Source organism: Melospiza melodia, chromosome Z, assembly GCF_035770615.1.
Source record: "Melospiza melodia melodia isolate bMelMel2 chromosome Z, bMelMel2.pri, whole genome shotgun sequence".
NCBI classification, from domain to species: domain Eukaryota; kingdom Metazoa; phylum Chordata; class Aves; order Passeriformes; family Passerellidae; genus Melospiza; species Melospiza melodia.
The window spans coordinates 41,747,751-41,767,152 of NC_086226.1; the positions used below are offsets into that span (position 1 = coordinate 41,747,751).

General features: G+C 36.2%; 1 protein-coding gene across 2 annotated transcripts in view; it reads right to left on the reverse strand.

Moving 5' to 3' along the window:
* Nucleotides 1-1,023: 1,023 nt before the first annotated feature.
* SV2C (synaptic vesicle glycoprotein 2C) overlaps nucleotides 1,024-19,402 on the reverse strand; it is a 109,806-nt gene continuing 91,427 nt past the window's right edge. For both annotated transcript variants that reach the window (XM_063181259.1, XM_063181260.1), the window contains exon 13: nucleotides 1,024-10,447. In XM_063181259.1, the coding sequence (XP_063037329.1) occupies nucleotides 10,264-10,447 (184 nt within the window). In that variant the 3' untranslated portion in view covers nucleotides 1,024-10,263. The remainder of the gene's footprint in view (nucleotides 10,448-19,402) is intronic.

The window sequence follows — 19,402 nt, forward strand, 5'->3', positions numbered from 1 at the left end:
AAAAATATGAAATAGTACTTCTGTTGGTTGTACTTAATAAATACAGAATGGTATTTTCTACACTGTACCACAAAACAACATAGTTGCTAAAGGACAGTCACAAAATCATGCATCCCCTTTGTAATTGGGTTTTGCCAACAGTACTCTTGCATGAGCTGAAAAATATTTCAATTCACATGTAGCTTAAGTTTTGCCTGTTGGTGACACAGCTGAAGAGACTCATGTGTTTTGTTTAGTCACTCATCTGTTTAAAATAACCTATATTTGGAAATGTGTTTCTGATTTAGTCATGGAAATGTTAGAATATTAAAAAGTCAGCATTTTTTTGTGATTTTAAAGCTACCACATTTGATCTCTTGATGCTTTTTGGATGGCCAAAAAGCACAAATGCAATGAACTAATAATTAATATTGTTGCAGTTCTGCTTCAGTTTTGGTGGTTCCTGGAGTGATTTTTTTGTGTATCTGGTGGTTTGGGGTGTTTTTTTGTTGTTAGTATGTGTTTGTTTGGCCTTGTTGTTGGTAGTGGGTTTTTTCCCGTGAATCCCAAGTTGTTATGGAACCATAGTTTATTATATAAATTTCCACTGGCCTTTCAGATTCACGGATCATTATACTTTGCAGCAGTATGTTTTTACATTTAGTTAGACTAAACCCTTTTGTTGATAACATACTCCTGCAATGCAGTTATATACTGAAAGGCCAGGTGTCTATTTTGTGTAGTTATGTACCATAAAAATATGAATCCCAGATGGTTAACTAAAGAACTTTGCCTCTTAGAACCATAGTACCTTTTACTCTATCTTTTTTTCATGGTCACTTAAACTCATTTAACTTTATTAACTTGTTCCATGTTTACTTTTACTATATGTTCAATTTCTACTACAGGCACTAAAGATGAGATACATAGAGAACCATTGTAAAAGAACAGTTAAGGCAAAAGAACTGTTTTTTTTCTATAGTGGGTAGTGTAACATCTTGTGGATAAAGAACAGCAATATTCTGGCTATCATCACACCTGGTATGTATTCATTGCAGAGAACATATCTTTATTTTAATATAGCAGAGCAAAAAATCATCCCCATTTATTAATCTGATGTACACTAAATAACTTTGCATTTGTTTCACAGATGATAAATATTTTGCAGATAAATTTATAAACACTTCCACATTTTATAGATTTATACTGTACACAGTCATCCTACACAGAGCATGCCCTTTCACAAATATACAGACAGCTTTCCTCAGAGGACTTAATCAAAACACTTGGTCAAACATTTTGGAAGCTGGCAATCCTACACAGATGAAGATACTGGAAAGATGAGTTCACAATTGTACCAGCTGGACTTGAAATGAAAAATTCAGAACTCCAAAAGAGAGAATTTATCAAGGCACACACATGCAAACACATAGATACAATAGTGATGACTGTAACCTGCTTTCCAGGTGCACACAGCAGTAAAGGAAACAAAGAAAGAAAGAAACAGAGAGGTCAGGACCATTGCCAAGATCTTGGTGCAGATTAGCAGATCTGAAGTCAAATTCCCATGTTCAAATGGCAATTCAACTTTAAAGTAGCTTCTTACCCGTATATACAATATGTACATGTTACCTTGCATTGAGAAATGGAGATTGTCAGAAATGGTAATGATTTTCTTGACAACACATGGCCACTGACATACCGGTGTGTTTGTTCACTGAAGACTGCTTGAAAAATGGAACGGCCAGTTGGCTGAGAGCAGCTGGAAATTTGAGTGGAAGTTTAGAAGCAGAAACTGGGGACAGAAAATAACTGTAAAAAACTAGGAAAGAACACATATTTTCCTTCTGTTGCTTAGCATTAGAAAATGCTATCAGGTTTTTAAGAAGATGCAATGACGATGCCAATAAATTGCAGTGAAAATAAAAAAGGAACAAGTTTTTGAGAAAATCAGTAGCCTTACAATACCAGTAAGTTGCAGTGAAGACCAAGAGCCCTACTTTCTGTACCTCATCCTTGATACCTGACTTCTGCACATATATCATTACGCTGCAGTGGAAACTGCCCACTTAAAAAAACATCTAATTTTGTATGGTATATTCCTGCATATATTTGAGGCCAAACATGAGATACAATTTAGTTGTCACAATGTTGTGCAGCTGAAGGTAATACAGCATTTTTTTAAGTTTAATTTGGGTTTTTAATACAATATTCTGTAGAAAATGATTAAAAGAAGTTGCCAGTTGATTCACTTAGCTTATAGCATTGGTACTGAAATCCTTTTAATGTTTGTGAAGCACTACATTCATAGGAAAAACAAGGCTAAAATTATTAATCCTAAAAAAAGGGCTGAAAAATCACATTTTTCTCACAATAGAAATTCCAGCATGGCAGTATATACAGTCATATACCTCTTATATTTGAAGGACAAAGCTCCTGACCCTAAAACACTGCTTTACTGATTTAAATAGGGATGATATTACACATACAAAGCTTCTGACATGTAACACTTTGTAGGATCCTAAACCACTTGGAGGACAATAAATGCAGGCAGACACTGGCAGCTTGGGGCATTTTTAAAATTCTTATAAATGAGCTAGCTTTCCTACAGTGCTAATTTCATGCCTGCTCTCAATTTTTGTTAGGAGCAAATGTCAATTTAGCCTTTCATTTCATTAGTGAGGCACTAAAAGAATCAGTCACCATATTAGGATGATTGGTAGCAGGAAGGAACAGGAAAGCACTAAAAGGTTTGTCCAAAAGAGATGATGGGAGGTTGTGTTTTTGAAGCAGCTCTTCAAATATTCTCCGTTTTCTCCCAAGCCATTGATTTTAATCTATGTTTACACATTTCTATATAAAAGGTAGTACTATCTACAGCTGCTACAGATTTGAGTCATAATTTTCTACTTAAAACTGCTTGTTAGTGATCACAATTAGAAGCACTATGCTATGGTTTCATTCATTGCATGTGTTTACTCATTGGAAAGGTCTCCTCCTTTCCAAAAGAACTATCACGTAAGCCTTTCTTAGCCTCCACCCAAAGGTTTCGTAAGCACTGGTATTTAGTTTATCAACTCAAAGAGACATGGGGATAAAAAAGAATAGCAAGCTGCTTGGGTTGGATGGTTTGTTTGTTTTAATCTTATTATAGAGATGGCTTTCCTATAACAAACATACGTTCTTTCATGTGAAGGAAATATACCCATTCTTCTGCTTTCTTACTTCTGTAGCACGACTGCATGTCCCCTACCAGAGGAAGAATACTTCAGAGAGTGAACATCCTGAAAAGAGGAAAGAAGAAATGTAGCAGATGCCAGAGCTTTTGGAAGAGCTCTTTCCACTGTCACTGGTCGGTGGGTATGTGTGGCTATTTTCACTCTAGATTGGCTTCATTTATAGTATCCATGACTTTATATGGCACTAATTACTGTAGAAGATCTTCATGGGTGTTAATCATTAATTGAAAAACACCCTGGCAATGGCTCTGTTTCAGGCTGGTCAAAAATTGCTCATAAGAACAGTAGCAGATAATTCTTTAACCACATCACTAGAACAACAGCAGCCGTATATGCAGAAACAATGAAAAACATACAATACAGAATATCACAGACATTTTCTCATACATTACACAGAAATTAGCATGTTGATATCCCCATGGACCATTTTGAAGGCCTTTTGGTTGAATAAGACAAAATTTATAGCTTTTAGGAGTTTATGTATCCGAGAGTGCTGTGTCTCCTAGCCACTGGAATACCAGTGCCTTTGCATGATGCGCTGTTTTGCTGTTTGGCACAGTGTGATGGGGAAGGAGGGTGGGCTGGGCAGACAGGGGAAGGCAACAGCCAAGTCAAAGCTCATTTTTCAGATCATTTCAGGAATCCCCTTCCAATGACTGGAAGCTAAGGGCCAGTTGAGATGACTCTTGGCATCCCAACAATTTTGCACATGAATAAGTAAAGGTTTCTGCAAAAGGAATGGAGCAGGAAGTTATTTTGTTCAAAACATAATGAACAGTGAAGAAAATAACACTGTCATGGAGAAAGAGATGAGAACATGATTTGTAAGTTTAAGATTCATCTGTGTTATAGAGATGTGTGTGTCCACTCACCTACGTATGTGTTCACTTCTAACTGTGTACTATTTCTTTACAATATGCAATATTATATAGCTTCAGGCTAGGATTTGAAGAAAACATCTGAAAAAATAAAAATAATTGAAGCCTTTTTCTTGAACTATTACTCTTCATTGTTTACATTTAATTTGATTCTGTTTCAGTATTTTTCCCAACCCTCTTCTTTTTAACTGGGTAAGACAGACCCATGTAAGATTCACAAAATATTTTTATCACATAGCCAGTGGGGGAGGGGCATACATGTGGTCATACAAGGCAGACATAAGAGGACAGAGGACATGACTCATAGATAAGAATACATGCAGAATTGTACAGGAGAAGTGCTAGCCAACAACTCTATCGCTTGACAACAAATGAAACTGGAACAACACATATGACACTGGACTCTTGCAGAGTACTCTATTTGCAATGGGCTGTGAGTGCTGTCCTTTAGCATTACAGCAGCTTCAGCTTGCTTGGTCATGACTGCTTGTGAAAACTGAATGGCAAGTGGTAGGTGTCCAAAATTAGAAAGTAGAAAGCTAAGCAAAAAACCAGATCCTTAGGATCCAAGAGAAATGAACTTAGGTGGCTAGCTGCGGGAGAGAGTGCTGAAAGTGCCTGTCAGCTCTTTTTCTCTCTCACTTTCTCTCTCACTCGTGGGCTGGTATGTCTGGCTACAACTCAAATATGTTGATGGCCAGAGTAGGGGAGAGTGTCTACAAATCATCTTGGTTATGTGTCATTAAAATGTATACTCATGAGTACCCTGGGTGGAAAGAACAATACTTTCATGTCAGGTCATCCTCACCCAAATGCTCCTGTTGTTATGTAATCTCCAATCTTTAGTTATCAGACTGTGTACTGGTCCGGATCGAGCAATATGTTCTAGACCTTTGTCAAAGAGAATAGATTGTTTACCCTAGAAAGCACTGTACTTTCCCCTAAGTGTTTTGGTCCTATTAAATGTAACTTGTGTGCATGTTGTGGGAAGAGACTGCTGAAAATTACTGCTTTGTTCATTTTGAGTTTCACAGAATGTATTCAAAGGCCTAGAGCTCCCTATTATAGGCCAGCATCTTTGTACATAATTCAACAAAATGTTTAATAAGAAAAGTAAATAAATCAGGCCCAATTTACCTTTCTTCTGTTTTTCTATATATCAGTATTATACAGTTAGAGTGGGATTAAAAGAAAAAAAGGCACCCAATGATAGTGAATCTAAATATATTTTGTAGCACTTGCTGAAATTATTAGAAGAAAGCAAATGAAGCTGATAGCAGCAAATGGACTGGTTGTAGACTATGTGAGGTTAAATGAAGGTAAGTGAGATCTGCAAGTAGCATTTTAAGTTGATACTTTCCATTTAGTTCATGTTTTGAACTGAGTTCCAGATTTTCTGGCTAACATGTCTCTTCTAATATCACATTATTACCTGAACCATGTCTTACCTTGAAAGTACAAGCAGAAGTCTGTATTTTTATGCTGTGTTTTTTCAACTTGCAGGATTTGAAAGCACTAATGCAGGCAAATACCTAATATTTTACTGTAAGTTTAATGAACAAGAAGGCAGGAAATATAGAAAAGCAGCCTCTCAGATGTGTTTTCTTCTGGAATATGATTACTGAACATGTGTTTTCTTTCAAAACACCAGAGGATGTGGAACATTTCTGTTTTTACTTCTTGTGTCTTTGACCCCCTGAGTGCAAAGATTCATTTTTTAACATTACGATTGAAATTTCAATTGCATTTCCAGGTTATTAAACAGGAAACATGGCTTGTAGGTTGTATTGGCATGATATCATCTTGTTTAGGTAAAGAGGTGTGACTGGATGTAAACATTTTTCTCTGACTAATGAAGATTAATTTAAAACTCAGAATGGGAAGAAAGCTAAAGCCTAGCACACAGAGGGACTGAGGACTATATTACTTTGCTGAGAATTGGTATCCGACATTGTGCCTCAAGAGCAGTTACACAAAGATAAGGCTCCACAGTGGTAGATAAAAGAAAAAAAAAATACAGAATATAATTTTTCCTCCAAATGGAGCTGAGCTAGGTGCACAGGCAAGAAGATTCCCTTAAATCAGGAGATCAACAGGCGCTATTCTGAGAAGACACCTCTCCTTTTATTAGGTCAGCCTTCAGGTAAACGTGGAGCCTGACTGTCTCAAAAGGTGAGATTCACCCACAGAAGGACTTCTAAAGCTTCTTTACATACTGTTTTTAAAAGTTATAACCAAAATGCAAAAGATATGCAATGGAAATTCTTACTGAATGTCAGAAGCAGGTGAGAGAGTTTTAATTTTCTTTAAGGCTGGTCCCCCTAGCAAGAAAAGTAATTTGGAAAGCAGAGCTTGAGTTAGCAATCTTAACTTTGATCCATATTCCTAAAATGATAAAGGACAAGTAGACTACTGGAGCCATCAGGAAGGAGGGATAACTCTTTTTCATCAATGCTCAGTTTTTGTACTACACAACTCTGTAAGGGAACTGGTAAAAATCAAGCTGAGAGGAAGAAGGTTTCCCAGTAGGTCATTGATTACCAATGTTGAGCGCTCCACCATGAACACCTATTCCTAGCTCCCTTCCTAGGAGCCTGTACTCAACAACCAATGCAGTGGTTCCCAAATGTTGTAGCGCATGCTTCCAAGCAGCAGGATGCTAGCATGGACATAACTAGGCTGGTTAAAGAGTACTAATACGATAAATAAGATGCTTTCAAGAAATTAGAGTCTGCTAAGTCAAGTTCTACTATTACACAACCTGTAAGGAGTGAAACTAATTCAAATAAAATTTCCTTGCCAAAAATGAAAACATGTGGTCTCTTTTGTGGACAGTTTCCAAATTTCAAAATATTTGACTGTTATGGTTAATAGCATTCTAAATGCCGTGAGTCTTATATGTTTTCAGGGGTCATTGTGCTTTTTGTCATTTCTGCTGTTGGGATGAGCTTTTTCAGCTGCACAGAAAAATCCTAGATGTTATATCCTACTTCAGTTTAGACTGACAGGGATTTCTAGTTAGCAGTCAGTCAGTTCTGTGTCTGTGACCAAAAGAGACAAATAAGCGGTTTTGATTACATAGGTTTTATAACTGTAATACATAAATGCTATCAAGTTTGCTTCTGTATGGTATATTAGGAATCTAGCCATGCCACTAAGTGATTCTCTGTGTGACATATAAGTGAATAGAGATAGAAAGAAAGTGCAGATCCTTCTGTTCAATATTTATTACCTGTGATTGCTTTGGAGGCTGCAAGAAAAGACAGAATTGCTGAAGACCATTCAAATTACTTATAGTGTGAGTAACATTTGTGTTCAGATGTCCATAGATTTCTGTTCCTGTCTGTGGATTTCACCTATCTCACAAAGTTATTTATAGTGTGAAATTACATTCACTTTTTTGTCTTTATGAGATAAATCTTTACTGTGCTCAAGCAAAAACTATTGAATATTCAAACAACTTTGATGTTGGCATGCACACTAGCTCAAATCTGTTGAGCCAGCTAGCTTACCAACTGGGAAAATTCTAACTTTCAGTTTTGTTTCATATGTTGGAATTATTCTTGTTTTTTTTTTCTTTGTTCATCTCTTTAATTTACTTATTCTCCCAATTCCTACCCACTATTCCATTTTCTTTTTCTACCTTAGAACATTATCATTCTGGACCATGCAGTGTCCATTTTTTAAAATCTCTGCTAATTCCTGTTGTTGCTACATGTCATTTCATCCAGACCTAATCACAGACCTATGATATAGTCAGGATTTATGTTAAGACCAACACTGAAATCAACATAATTTTACATGTTGGAGATTTTAGAATGTTAAACTTGAATCATAGCCCTCAAAAGCTGAATGCTATTTTTCTGTGACCCATTTCCTTCAAGCTGGTCAGAAGGTATGAAGTGCTGCATGTGAGTGTTACAGGAATTACATGCAGAGATGGACAGATTAGACTACTGCAAGAGGACAGTGCAACACAAAGCAATATTTTACTATTGTTGTTGGTGTTTACTCCAAATATGTACAGAGGCTTCAGATTTCAAAATAACTTATGCAGTATATGCAAGTAGTTGAACATGTGCTACTAATGAATTGCACAGAGAAAAATGGCTCAAATATAATACTAATTGTAGAAAACAGCCTTAAATAATATTAAGGCTATGATTGGTGGAAAAAAGGCCACAGATGCAAAACTAAGGCCAGAATTTTTTTCTAGACCTTAGTGAAATGAGTTCTTCCTCATTTATTAGCATAGTTTAGAAATTTAAGAGTCATGTCAAAGTCTTATTTAAACATAAAAATATTTAATCTCAAATATCTTCATCTCAACACTCCAAAATAAACACACTTGCTAAACTTTTTTTAAAATGACCAACATCAAAATAATGTCCCCTAGTTTTCCATACTCACACTGTTTAAATTCTGCCAATTTTCTCATTTCGTAGGAGAAAACAGCATCTTGGGCTAACACTTTTTGTGCTACAATGTGTAGCAGAGGCATTTGTTGGTAACTGAAAAAGTCACTTCTAAAATCAATAGATTAAACAGTGAACTATGAATATGTTGAATGATCTTCCTTTACTGATTCTTTCAATATGACAACGATGATGACTGATAAAGACTGCAGTGCCACATATTACTACCTAAATCCAAGTTCACATCTAAGAACAAGAGAAAAATCAATTAAAAAAGGTCTGGCTTATTATATGATGACCTTATTTGAAAGCTTAGTTGCTTGGCAATGATTCAGCTATCTAATAAATGCTGTCAGACATAATTACAAAAAAATACAGAATAAAATTTTCCATATGTTTTATAGAAAATTTGTTATTTCACACTTGAAACCGCAGATAGTTAATCAGCAGATATAAGTTGTCTTAGCTCCACTGAAAGCAAAGCAATTTTTTGTCATTAGAGGATCTGCCTCTTTTCTTTGATGATTTTATAAATGTATCTGTATTAAATTTGTAATGCTGATTTTTTTAAAGAGGTCCCATAACTTCTTGCATAGTGTTAGGACTGATGGGGAATTTTCCATAAATCAGCATAGAAAGAATGTATTTACTATCATTTGTTTTCCATCTATGCACTTGGTCTAATAAAAGCATTACTATTCCCTGCAGTCTTGCCATGGCTTATTTCTTAGTGGCTTTTCAAAGAGACATTTGAAAATATCAACTGGTCAGACATTTCTGGAACTATTAAAAATTAGCCGAGAAAAAGGTTATATTAAGAAGTATAGAAACTATGAAAGTAATTAAGGTCTTTATTTATATAAATGCTAAATAAATCTCTGAAAGTATCATCCTTATAGTTCAATGGCCTGATTCTGCCTTTATTCTTACTAACAACAGCAAAACTATTAGCATTCATTCATTCCTGGAAGAAGACAAATTCACTGTTTTAAATGAAAAAAAAAAAATCCAGATGCCACAAATGAGAATAAAACAAAAGTTTTCTGGAGCATCAGCAGCAAAAAGTGACAATGTTAACTTTGTTATTCTCTCTGCTCCATACCTATATGGACCTTTAAGTTCCCTGCAATAGCTGTTGCCTTCTCCTCAGTCAGTAAGAGGTGCAGTTGGTAATCTTTGCTTAGATTGAATCTGCCTAAAAATGTTTCCCAAGGAAGAGTCATGGCCACGAGTTTTTATCACCTAAGCACAGCTGCAGAAGGTCATTGTTCCCAGTATTGATGCAATCAGTGGTGTTTCCTGATAAATGCTGCATGCATTGATACATTAACATTCCCTGCCCCAATACTGCTAAGTAATTGACTTGCACGTCTGTACTGTTACTGAAGCCCACAATGCCACGGCCAAATTTAGCATGTGTTTTTGAAATAATCTGACTGCTTGCATTTTAAATATCTAATTATCAGTATGGTTTTTACCTTCCTGGATATGTCACCAAAACTGTAGTAAGAGGTAGCTTTGCACTTCAAAGTGAAATGGGTTTGAATAACAAAGTATGCAAGCAAACAAAAGTGAAATTTAAAACTTTCATACAGAGGTTGCTAAATCTCTGCTACTCCAAAATATCTTTTGGGTTTGATTTCTGATATTTGAGCACTCTACTGTGTGTTGAGAATCTGAAGCCTTTGCACCATCAGTCAGGAGAATGACATTTGTACAAAGAAGGAAATAAATAGTGAATGTTTTTTCCAGTTACATCAACACCTGGGTTCTTGTATCAGGAAGCCGAAGTCCTACCAGACCTCCACATACTAGAACAGTAGAAGCAAGGAGAATAGGGATTGCTTTGGTGATACCAACAAGGGAACCAAATATTAGGTTTCCAAGTACAGCTGCAGCTTTGCATAGTGCATTCAGAAAGCCAAAGCCTGTTGCCCTAGAAGAGAAAACAAAAGAAAGATAAAATACAGGTGAAAGAGTAACACCTTTGAGACACATCTTCAGTGCAAATAAATCAGTACAGTCCCAATAGCTTAAAGAAAATTTATGTCAATAAGGATTCTGTGCTCATATTCAGTGCTCTTATTTGGAATGAGAAGTTAAAGCTCAGCTGCTACAGTATTTCATTGAGGCAATTAATTTTTCTGCCTCAGGGATCAAAATGTGAAATGAATGACTGAACGGGTGAGTTTGCACCTCTAGAGTTGAACATGGAACTTGCAAATGGAAATTCAGTACAATTTAAATGGCTACATTAGGAGAGCAGACATGTCAAGTAGCTCCCAAAGGAGAACTGCTTTGTCATCTGTGTGATGATTATTAATCAGAATTAAAGGATGATCATCTTAGGGTACTGAATTAAAACTGAGTTTCTTACAGGTGGTACACACGTCAAAACAGTGCTTTTTCAAAGGCTAATGAGACTTCCAGTATTAAAATAAATGTTCATCTCTTAGAGGTAAAGAAGATAGGTATAAAAAAATCTGTTGGGTGAAAGAGGTATCTGAGAAACTTTGGACAAAAGGAAAAGGAAACAGACTGCCAAGAGAAAGTATGACACCCATAATTCAGGTGGAGCCTTGCATTACAGTAATGTGATTTTAGTAATCTGAAGTATTTTTATTATTTTGTAATTCTTGCATATACATCTTATGCTAACTACCGTAATTTAAATTGTGTTTTGACATGACTGTATGATTCATTAATGCAGGAATAAGCTTGCCCTACCAAAAGTTTCCTGACAAAGATGTCTGTGTCATGGTAGAATGTGTAACATTTGTCAGCTCTCTCAGAAATTCAAGAAAATAGTTGTTCTAATTTTCAGACAAAATATTTCTTGCTTGTACTGCAATTAAAAGCCCTAGTCTAAACAAGAGGAATTAAGAGAAATGCTAGTTTTCTAAGTGACTTTAAAGACTCTGCTTATTCTACCTGTGAGCAAAAGGAAGAACTCTTATGCTCAGATGTAGACTGAAATCCTGAGAAATTTGAAAAGCTTCTACTGGGGCTACTAAAGAGGAGCCAAGAGAATCAACTTGAAGTAAGAATACTTGACTCCTGCTGAGAGCAAGGATACAGTGTATCAATGCTCTTTGCAGAACAGATTTTTGTTTTTGAAAACAGCAAACAATTATATCAAGGCATGAGAGACCCTCTGTCTGAAGCCACTGATCGACCTGGCCACAGCCCAGAGTGTCAGAGTCCGCCTCCTCTGCTCCTTGGCAGATCTGTACCTCAATAGTGGAGATCACCTAAGCTTTTTGGTGTCATGCTTCCAGGCTGTATGTCTGGGGAGTGGTAAAGGCTTCAGTCTGGCAGAGGCGACCAGGATATAGTGGCTTTCAGCACTGTCCATGCCCTGTCCGGGATACTGTGCTTCAGAACAATACCAGCTGCAGTATATTTGAGGACCCTTCATCAAAAGAATGATGACTAGGTCTAGATCCTTCTTGTATATTCCTAAAATACTGTGGTTTGCTCTAAGAAACATAATTCCATCATTCTAGTTAACCCACAAAGTCAGCTCCACAATCTGAACAACACTTGGAGTGTTCCCTTTTGAAATAATGGAGGCTTTCCTTTTGAATTCTTAAACAATTTAAAAGAATGTCTGCATGTCTTAAGACATGTAATGTACTAATTAATACACCTTCAAATAGTTTTTTTCCATTACATTAAATATTAATTTTCTATTGTTGCAGGCCAAAGTCAGTTCCCTTACATAAAATACTGTAAAAATAAATTCAGAAGAGTTGACAGTGTTCTACTGTTAGCTTTGTGTATTATGTCTTTTCTGAATCTGGGACAAAACACAAATTACTTTTTTTTTCTGGATGATTATATATTTATGTACTATTAGTCTGACAATATGTCTCTTGCACCCCCTAGCAGTATTTTAATCTCTGAAATGTCTAATATTTAGCAAAGAAATCACTGTTTTTTCTGAAGTAAGCACAATTCCTCTTTGTGTAAAGCATGGCAGCCATCCAGACAGTGCATGACACTAAGTATTGGCAGTATCAAAGGAAAAAGAGACAGGTCATTTCTACAGCAGAGTAGAAACTATCCAAATAATCTGTGGGAAAAAACAAGTAGAAGAGATCTAGATATGTCTCTTACATGTTGAAAGTCTTTATTTACTTGTTTTACATGTATTTGATTGAACCTGCAGTACTTTTACAAAACACATAGTGCCAAGGAAACCTAAACATGCACATCCTGGACATAACAATTTTGAAAATGACAGGTTCTTCCCTCTGGCAGCCAGGACCCCCAAGGCCCGCCAGAGAGCACATTGCTGAGAGCAGCAGATGAGGAAACTTGAGGAAGTGTTGTGTTTGGAAATTTCTGACAGAGAAACATTTGCAGCAGCTCCTTGAAAATACCTTTTTCAAAGGAGAAACGAGCAAGGTAAAACATTCCCATTCTAAGTACGCCCTTTGGAGAAATGGGTCTGAAGGAGGAGCATGAGATACACTGAAAGAAGCAGAGAAGAGCATCCTACTGGAGTGAATTTCCAAAGCCTAGGAGAAAATAACCAGATGTCTAGCATGGCAACATTTGTGCTCCAGGGACATATAAAGCCCAAAATATCTGGAGGAATATGACCCAGGATGTGGTGTAGCTACTGAGAGGGAAGGAGCCCAGACAGGTGGATCTTGTAGGGCTCACAAATCACAGAGTGGGTAAGGTTGAAAGGGGGCACAGTGAGTCACCTCGTCCAACCTCAAAGCTCAAACAGGGTCATTTTAGACCAGCAGGTCTGTCCCTAGCCTGCACTGGTTATTCTTCCTGAGGTGCAGGACCCTGCATTTGCCTTTGTTGCATTTCAGATGGCTCTTCTCTGCCCACATCTCCAGCCTGTCAAGGTCCTTCTGAAGAGCTGCACAAAGCATGCAGGTAGGCAGGAGATTCCTGAGGAAAGGGCTTTGTTAAAATAGACAAGCAGGAGTAAAGAGGTTAAAGATAACACAACCAGACTGGAAAACCAAGTTTATGTGATAGGATAACAAGAGATTGCAGCTATTCTGAAGAACTCAAGGGAAGAAGGAAAGGAAAAGAGTCAGAATGGTTCTAATGTCAGCCTCATTTATGAACCTAAAGTTATGGTGGTGACTGGTTGTGATCAAAGTCTGCACATAAATATGATTTTCTTGGTTGTCAATGCTAATGTAAAATCAAACTTAACTCCAAGTAACAGTAACAGAAAAAAAAACCACAGAAAAACTAGACACCTAGTCATCAACAGCCTCAGTATATTCAGAGATACCAGAACTCCCCAAAGAATACACAGATCCAGCTAAAACAAATTCGGATAGATACAGGCAGGAAATCTTTGGAAAAACAATAGCACGGAACATATGGGGATGTTTTACTTGTGTTTAATGTTGTTTTATACTACCTTATAAAGAAAGGTAAGCTGTTTCATAGAGGTTAGCTGCTTATGTCAACTAGTTATGACAGTGGTCTGAATACAATTTTCTGAGCAATTTGAACCATTTCTTTTCATGTTCTGATTTCTACAGATGCCACTGTTCTTTTGATCTACTATTGATTATATAACCAACATTACTATATCAGGTTCTAAAGTAATTTTGTAGTACATACAATACTTCTTCTGTCTGAACAAAATAAAAATTTTTTTTGCACTTAAAAACCAATTCTGTTAGTAAAATGGACTTACTGAATTTTGCTGATTGTAAGGGGTTTTTATTAGTCTAATCCCATTCGTATTATCAAAATTTAAACAAATCAAAGTAAGAAAAAGTAAGCTTATTTTATTGCCCTTAGCTGTCCTGATAATTAAAAAATTAACAACCTAGAAGAAGTTGAATCTTTTAATCTTTAAGCAGATTTCAGTCATGTCCTTTTGCCTAAAATAAGCATGTAATTGGCATGAACAATAAGATTTTAACAAGCTTAGAGTAAATTGTTGTTATGACCTGTACCTGAAAAGCATTGTCACTGTTTAATCCTATACCTTCATACCCTTCAATTTTAATAATGTGTTTGAATGTGTTTGTACTTACAGTCAGAACAAGGTGTCAAACCATTATGGAGCTCTAGGTGTAGCAAATTCAGACTGCCTGCTTTTTTAGAACATCCTTCTTAGAACAGTGTTTGTGTTTAAAACTCTTGAAAATCTGTATTAATTCATGCTTTTATAACTAATTCTTCTGAATCTAGGGAAAAAAATATAGCCAGGAAATAAATATGCTGCAAATCACACATGTGTATGACTACAGTCTCTTGCAGCATTAGTACAGTAGTCTCTGTTACAATGTTTGAGGAAAGTCCAAGAGTATCAGCAAATGATTAAAGTTAAGTGATGTATCATCTTAGCATGATGAACAAATTAAGTGAAAAATCCCAAGGGAATAGCACCATTTATATGTGCTCCCATTTTCTTTGTGTTGATCCATTATTGGACAAACATTTGCACAAAAATGTCATGTTGACTTCATGAGTAATCCACATTACTAGTGAAGGGAGACCAGTCATAAGTAGCAAGAATCCTTTGTCCAGCTAGAGAGTTCATTTAAGTCTTTCGGCACATCAGTAAGAAAATGCTGGTTAATCAATTTAGGATTGTCTTAAAAAAAACCCAGACACAGAATTTAGTATTGATAGGAGAAAAATGCAAATGTCTTTAATAAAAATGTCAGCATGAAGAGAAAGCTGGATGTTACTGAAAAGGTATTTTCCCCAATGTATTTTACTTCTGCTGTTGAGAAAGCTGTGACAAAGAAAAATGCTTAGCTTCCTTTCATCCAAGGTCCACATAAAAATGGCAAGAGTCCAAACAGTTAAAAATAGAGGGATTATCCAAGTCTTTAGATTAAAAGAGCTTGTTTCCTGATTGCCACATATGTTCCTTCTTAGACCAGGTGCTTGTATTCCTACATAAAGTACTTCAGATCCACTTTTCCACTGCTGATAAAGCATCTAAAAACTTCATTGTCCTGTGGCAGAGTGCTACTAAATGTGTAGCACAAATATTTGTTATCTATCTTGCCAGAGCAATTTACAAAAATGGCAAGTTACAACAAAATGTTGTTAGAACTGACAATATGTAAGGAATTAAACTGAGTATCCAAATGTTCTATGGACAATTTTCCATGCCCAGATATTTTCATAATCTATTAAAAAATTAGTACAGAACCACACATCATGTTCATGGCTTGATCAATTATAGTGCTTAGTGTGCAAGTAAAAGTGTGGAATTTGCCTTCCTTCCTTGGACTACTGCAAAAGGCATAGGTGTGGCAGGTCATGCCTTAAGAACTTTAAAATTTCAGCAAAATGTAGTTGAGCTATATCCACAGGATGAGAGTAGAAAATAGCTGTGAGGAAATCTACTGTAAGTCAATTACTGCTATTATGACTCAAAAGAAGATAAAATGTCTCTTCTTTTTCTTCTCTTCATCCACATCAATACAAACTTGGAGATAAGATACTGTGAGAATAATATTTATTGTTCTGAGCATAGATGCTAAGGGTGCAAGAAGTGAAAAAATTAAAAATCATGAACTGAAGATAGACTTATTCCTTAATTATGGCCAAACTGTTACGAACTTTTTTTCAGAGGCATTTAAAAAAGGGAAAACAGGATGACTTAATTTTATAGATGACCTTGAATTCTAAGTATTCCTGGACAAGATTCAAACCCAGATCTATGGCAGCCATAGAAAAATGATGGATTGTTGGTTATCTGCTGCAATCTGATTTATTCTCTATGTGGAAGTTGATCTATTTCTATTCCACGTTCTATTTAGGTTTTTGTTATTTCTTGTATCATCTTCCTAATGAGAATCTTGGCTTATAATGCTGGTGCTTCCCAAGTTCACAAGAAGATACTTACCATTTATGTGAAAGTAAGAATTGCTTTTTAAAGTAATAAAAATGTCCTAAAGTTCCTTCTTCAGAGAACTTAAGCTTTCTTCCAACCTGTATTTTTATTACAGGCAGAGCTGAGGAACTGTGCAGTGTTATTGCAGGCCCCTTGGGCACACACATTACAACGCAAGCTGTAATTACCTCATCACATAATATTTTTTTTCCGCATCACTCTGCCAATGCAGAGAACAAAGAGGGCTTGAGGGTAAAACATAGAGGGAGTGAAGAAAACTTAGTTTCCCTCATCTACTAGAGAAGTTAGAAGATGCACTGTGAATAAGATTGGGAACTGCGCAATGAGAAAACAGTTTCATGGTTAAGAGAGTGGAGTGCTGTGAGAGGAAAGGATAAAATCCCTACTCCTGTCGCAGAATTTGCATATGATGCAAGCAAGTCCCAAAAAAACAACAAAATGGTCTTAAAGCACACATTTCATATTTTCTAGGTGCTCAGCTTTGCACCTTCAGGTTTATGCTGCTGGAGTGCTAGGCACCTATGGCTGTATTGAAGTTACACTTTCAGCCGATTCCTCCTTCTAAAATGCTCAGTGACTGTAATTTTTGGTGTCACACACTCCAGCCTACAGATTTCTTCTCCTGATGGATGGCAGAGTCCATTAAGAATATAAGGTAAAGAGAGGTAAGATAAGAGACAAGAGAAAATAGAAGTTCTTTATATTCTTGAGCTGTATTAATTTACTTGCTTGTTGGAAATCACTAGCTAGTTTATATCTAGCTATCATGGGTGTCTTTTAAAATTTGTGTAGTTAAAAGTTTAAAAAATGGTAGGATATTATCAAAAAATTATTAATTACTTCATCTAGAAGACAGAAACACACTTATGACTAACATTAGTAACATTATTTTCCATTTGAACACAACTTCATCATTTGCCTGAGAACCATTTGAAATTTATACATCCTCTAATATCTATTACAGCAGTTGTACAAACCAGCTGATGCTTTATGAAGAACATGAAAGCAAAAGCTAACCTAAAATAGCATAAAATTTGGCAGTACTCATCAAGAAAGTAGGACAAACTATGTAGTTACCTCAATTCCAGGGATCAGTAAATTAAATGTAAATATATTGATGAGTATGAATTTATACAGAATCGAAATCTATCAAGATTTTGAAGCAACTATAGCTGATGAAGAATAAACTGAAATGTGTACCCTGTATCACATAGACTGCACATTGCCAAACTGTTTACCACACTCCTACCTGGATAAAAGCCAGTATGATCCCTAAATACCTAGAATACAATTTATGAAACACCTTTCATATTATACTGCATGACACCAGCAAAGCCCCTGCAGTTCAACAGCTGGCTGGTCTGCAAGAGGAGGAAAAGGAGGGGCTACCCAGTCCAGCCTCTTGTGCGTGGTAGCATGAAGCGGCCTCCTTCCACCCATCTACCTTTGAGCCCGACCTCCAGCAACCCTTTGCTGCACATTTGTGCTCATTTCACTGACAGGCTGTCAGAAAATAGTATCAAACACTGACAGAGTGAGCAAGGTATTTGTGCTTAGATTCCCTTTACAGGAGAATCTGGAAGCCAGTTTCAGGACCAGATTCACTCTGGAATTTGTTTTGCTTTTGCTTTGTAGCAAAAGAGAATATTATCTTAAGTATGAAGGATTTTACATGAAAAAAACAGATTAGGAAGCTTCATGTTCCACATATGCTGAGAAAGGCTGTTCACCCCTACAGTTACTTGCAGAAGCTGGAAATTCCCAGCAAACTGTGGCAAGCTGTGCCTGGTTATGGAGATCACAGGAATCTGAGAAGGAAACCCAGGACTATGAGAGGCGAGCAATGCTGGTTGTTAAACTGCATCTAGTCTGGATTAAAAAAAAAAATAAATTATCAGACAAAAATTCTTGTAAGCAAGTTGTTTGAGTCCCTGAAGTTCTACTTTTCAAAAAGTTCTACAAAATAAGAAGTAGCTTTGCCCGTCAACAAAAAATCTTGAATTGGTTGTTTACTCATAACTAAGTTGGCAAAAACTAGCAGTCATGATTCCATCACTATCAGAACATCTGGGAAAAAGTCTCATCAAAAGCCTATGTCAACAATGTCTTTCCAGGCACAGGTACATTTACCCGTCAGCCTTTTTGTACTGATAATTCAAGGGGACAAGTTTTTTCTCTGATTTGTTGCAAAAACCAACTCAGCTTCAATTAAGTTTCTGTTTCTGGACAGTAATTCCTGCATACAAAATATTTTTAAATAGAGAAAAGTTGAGTAAGAAATTGCTGTAATCCCAAAGCTAGTAGAATCTATGAAAAACAACCATTTGTAGATACAACTACAGATGCCTTAACACCTGTATAGATATATATAGATAAATATCAGTTAAATTATTTTTATTATTCCTAGTAATGATTTTTTTTCTATTAACAGCAATGGCTTTTCCAATTATTTTTCTTTATTTCATTTTAGGAAAACATATGTGGCTATTACATTCAGCAATACCCAAAAGATGCTCATTTCTACAGGATATTTATTAAAATTATTTCATAGCATTTGGATGGTGGAAGTATTCTTTCGAGAAGAGCAATTTCCTGAGGTGTATTAAAAATACTAGCAATATTGAAGCCTCAGTGCCTGGGATTCATAAATAGACTGGTGTCGTTACTTGATATAATTACAGCTGTGGACATCAATTTCTTGTCTGAAGAAGCACATAATTTTAAAATGACAATGAAAGGAAAACAGGGAAGCCAGTCTACACTTTTCTAAATCTCTTCATGGACAACATTAAAGACAAGGTAACTCCTTTCAAAGAAATTACACTTGCCAGTTAGGCATCATTCATTTATAAACTGGAAATATTTTTCACTGCATTTCAAATATCCAGTGGATGACATCATAATTAGCACTGCAACAGGAGAAAGGACACGATGTCCTTTTTAAGGAATCTGGGAAATTTTACTTAAATATTTTTAGGGATTTGAGAGGGGGGAAGTATTAAAGTCATTTCAAGATAGCAC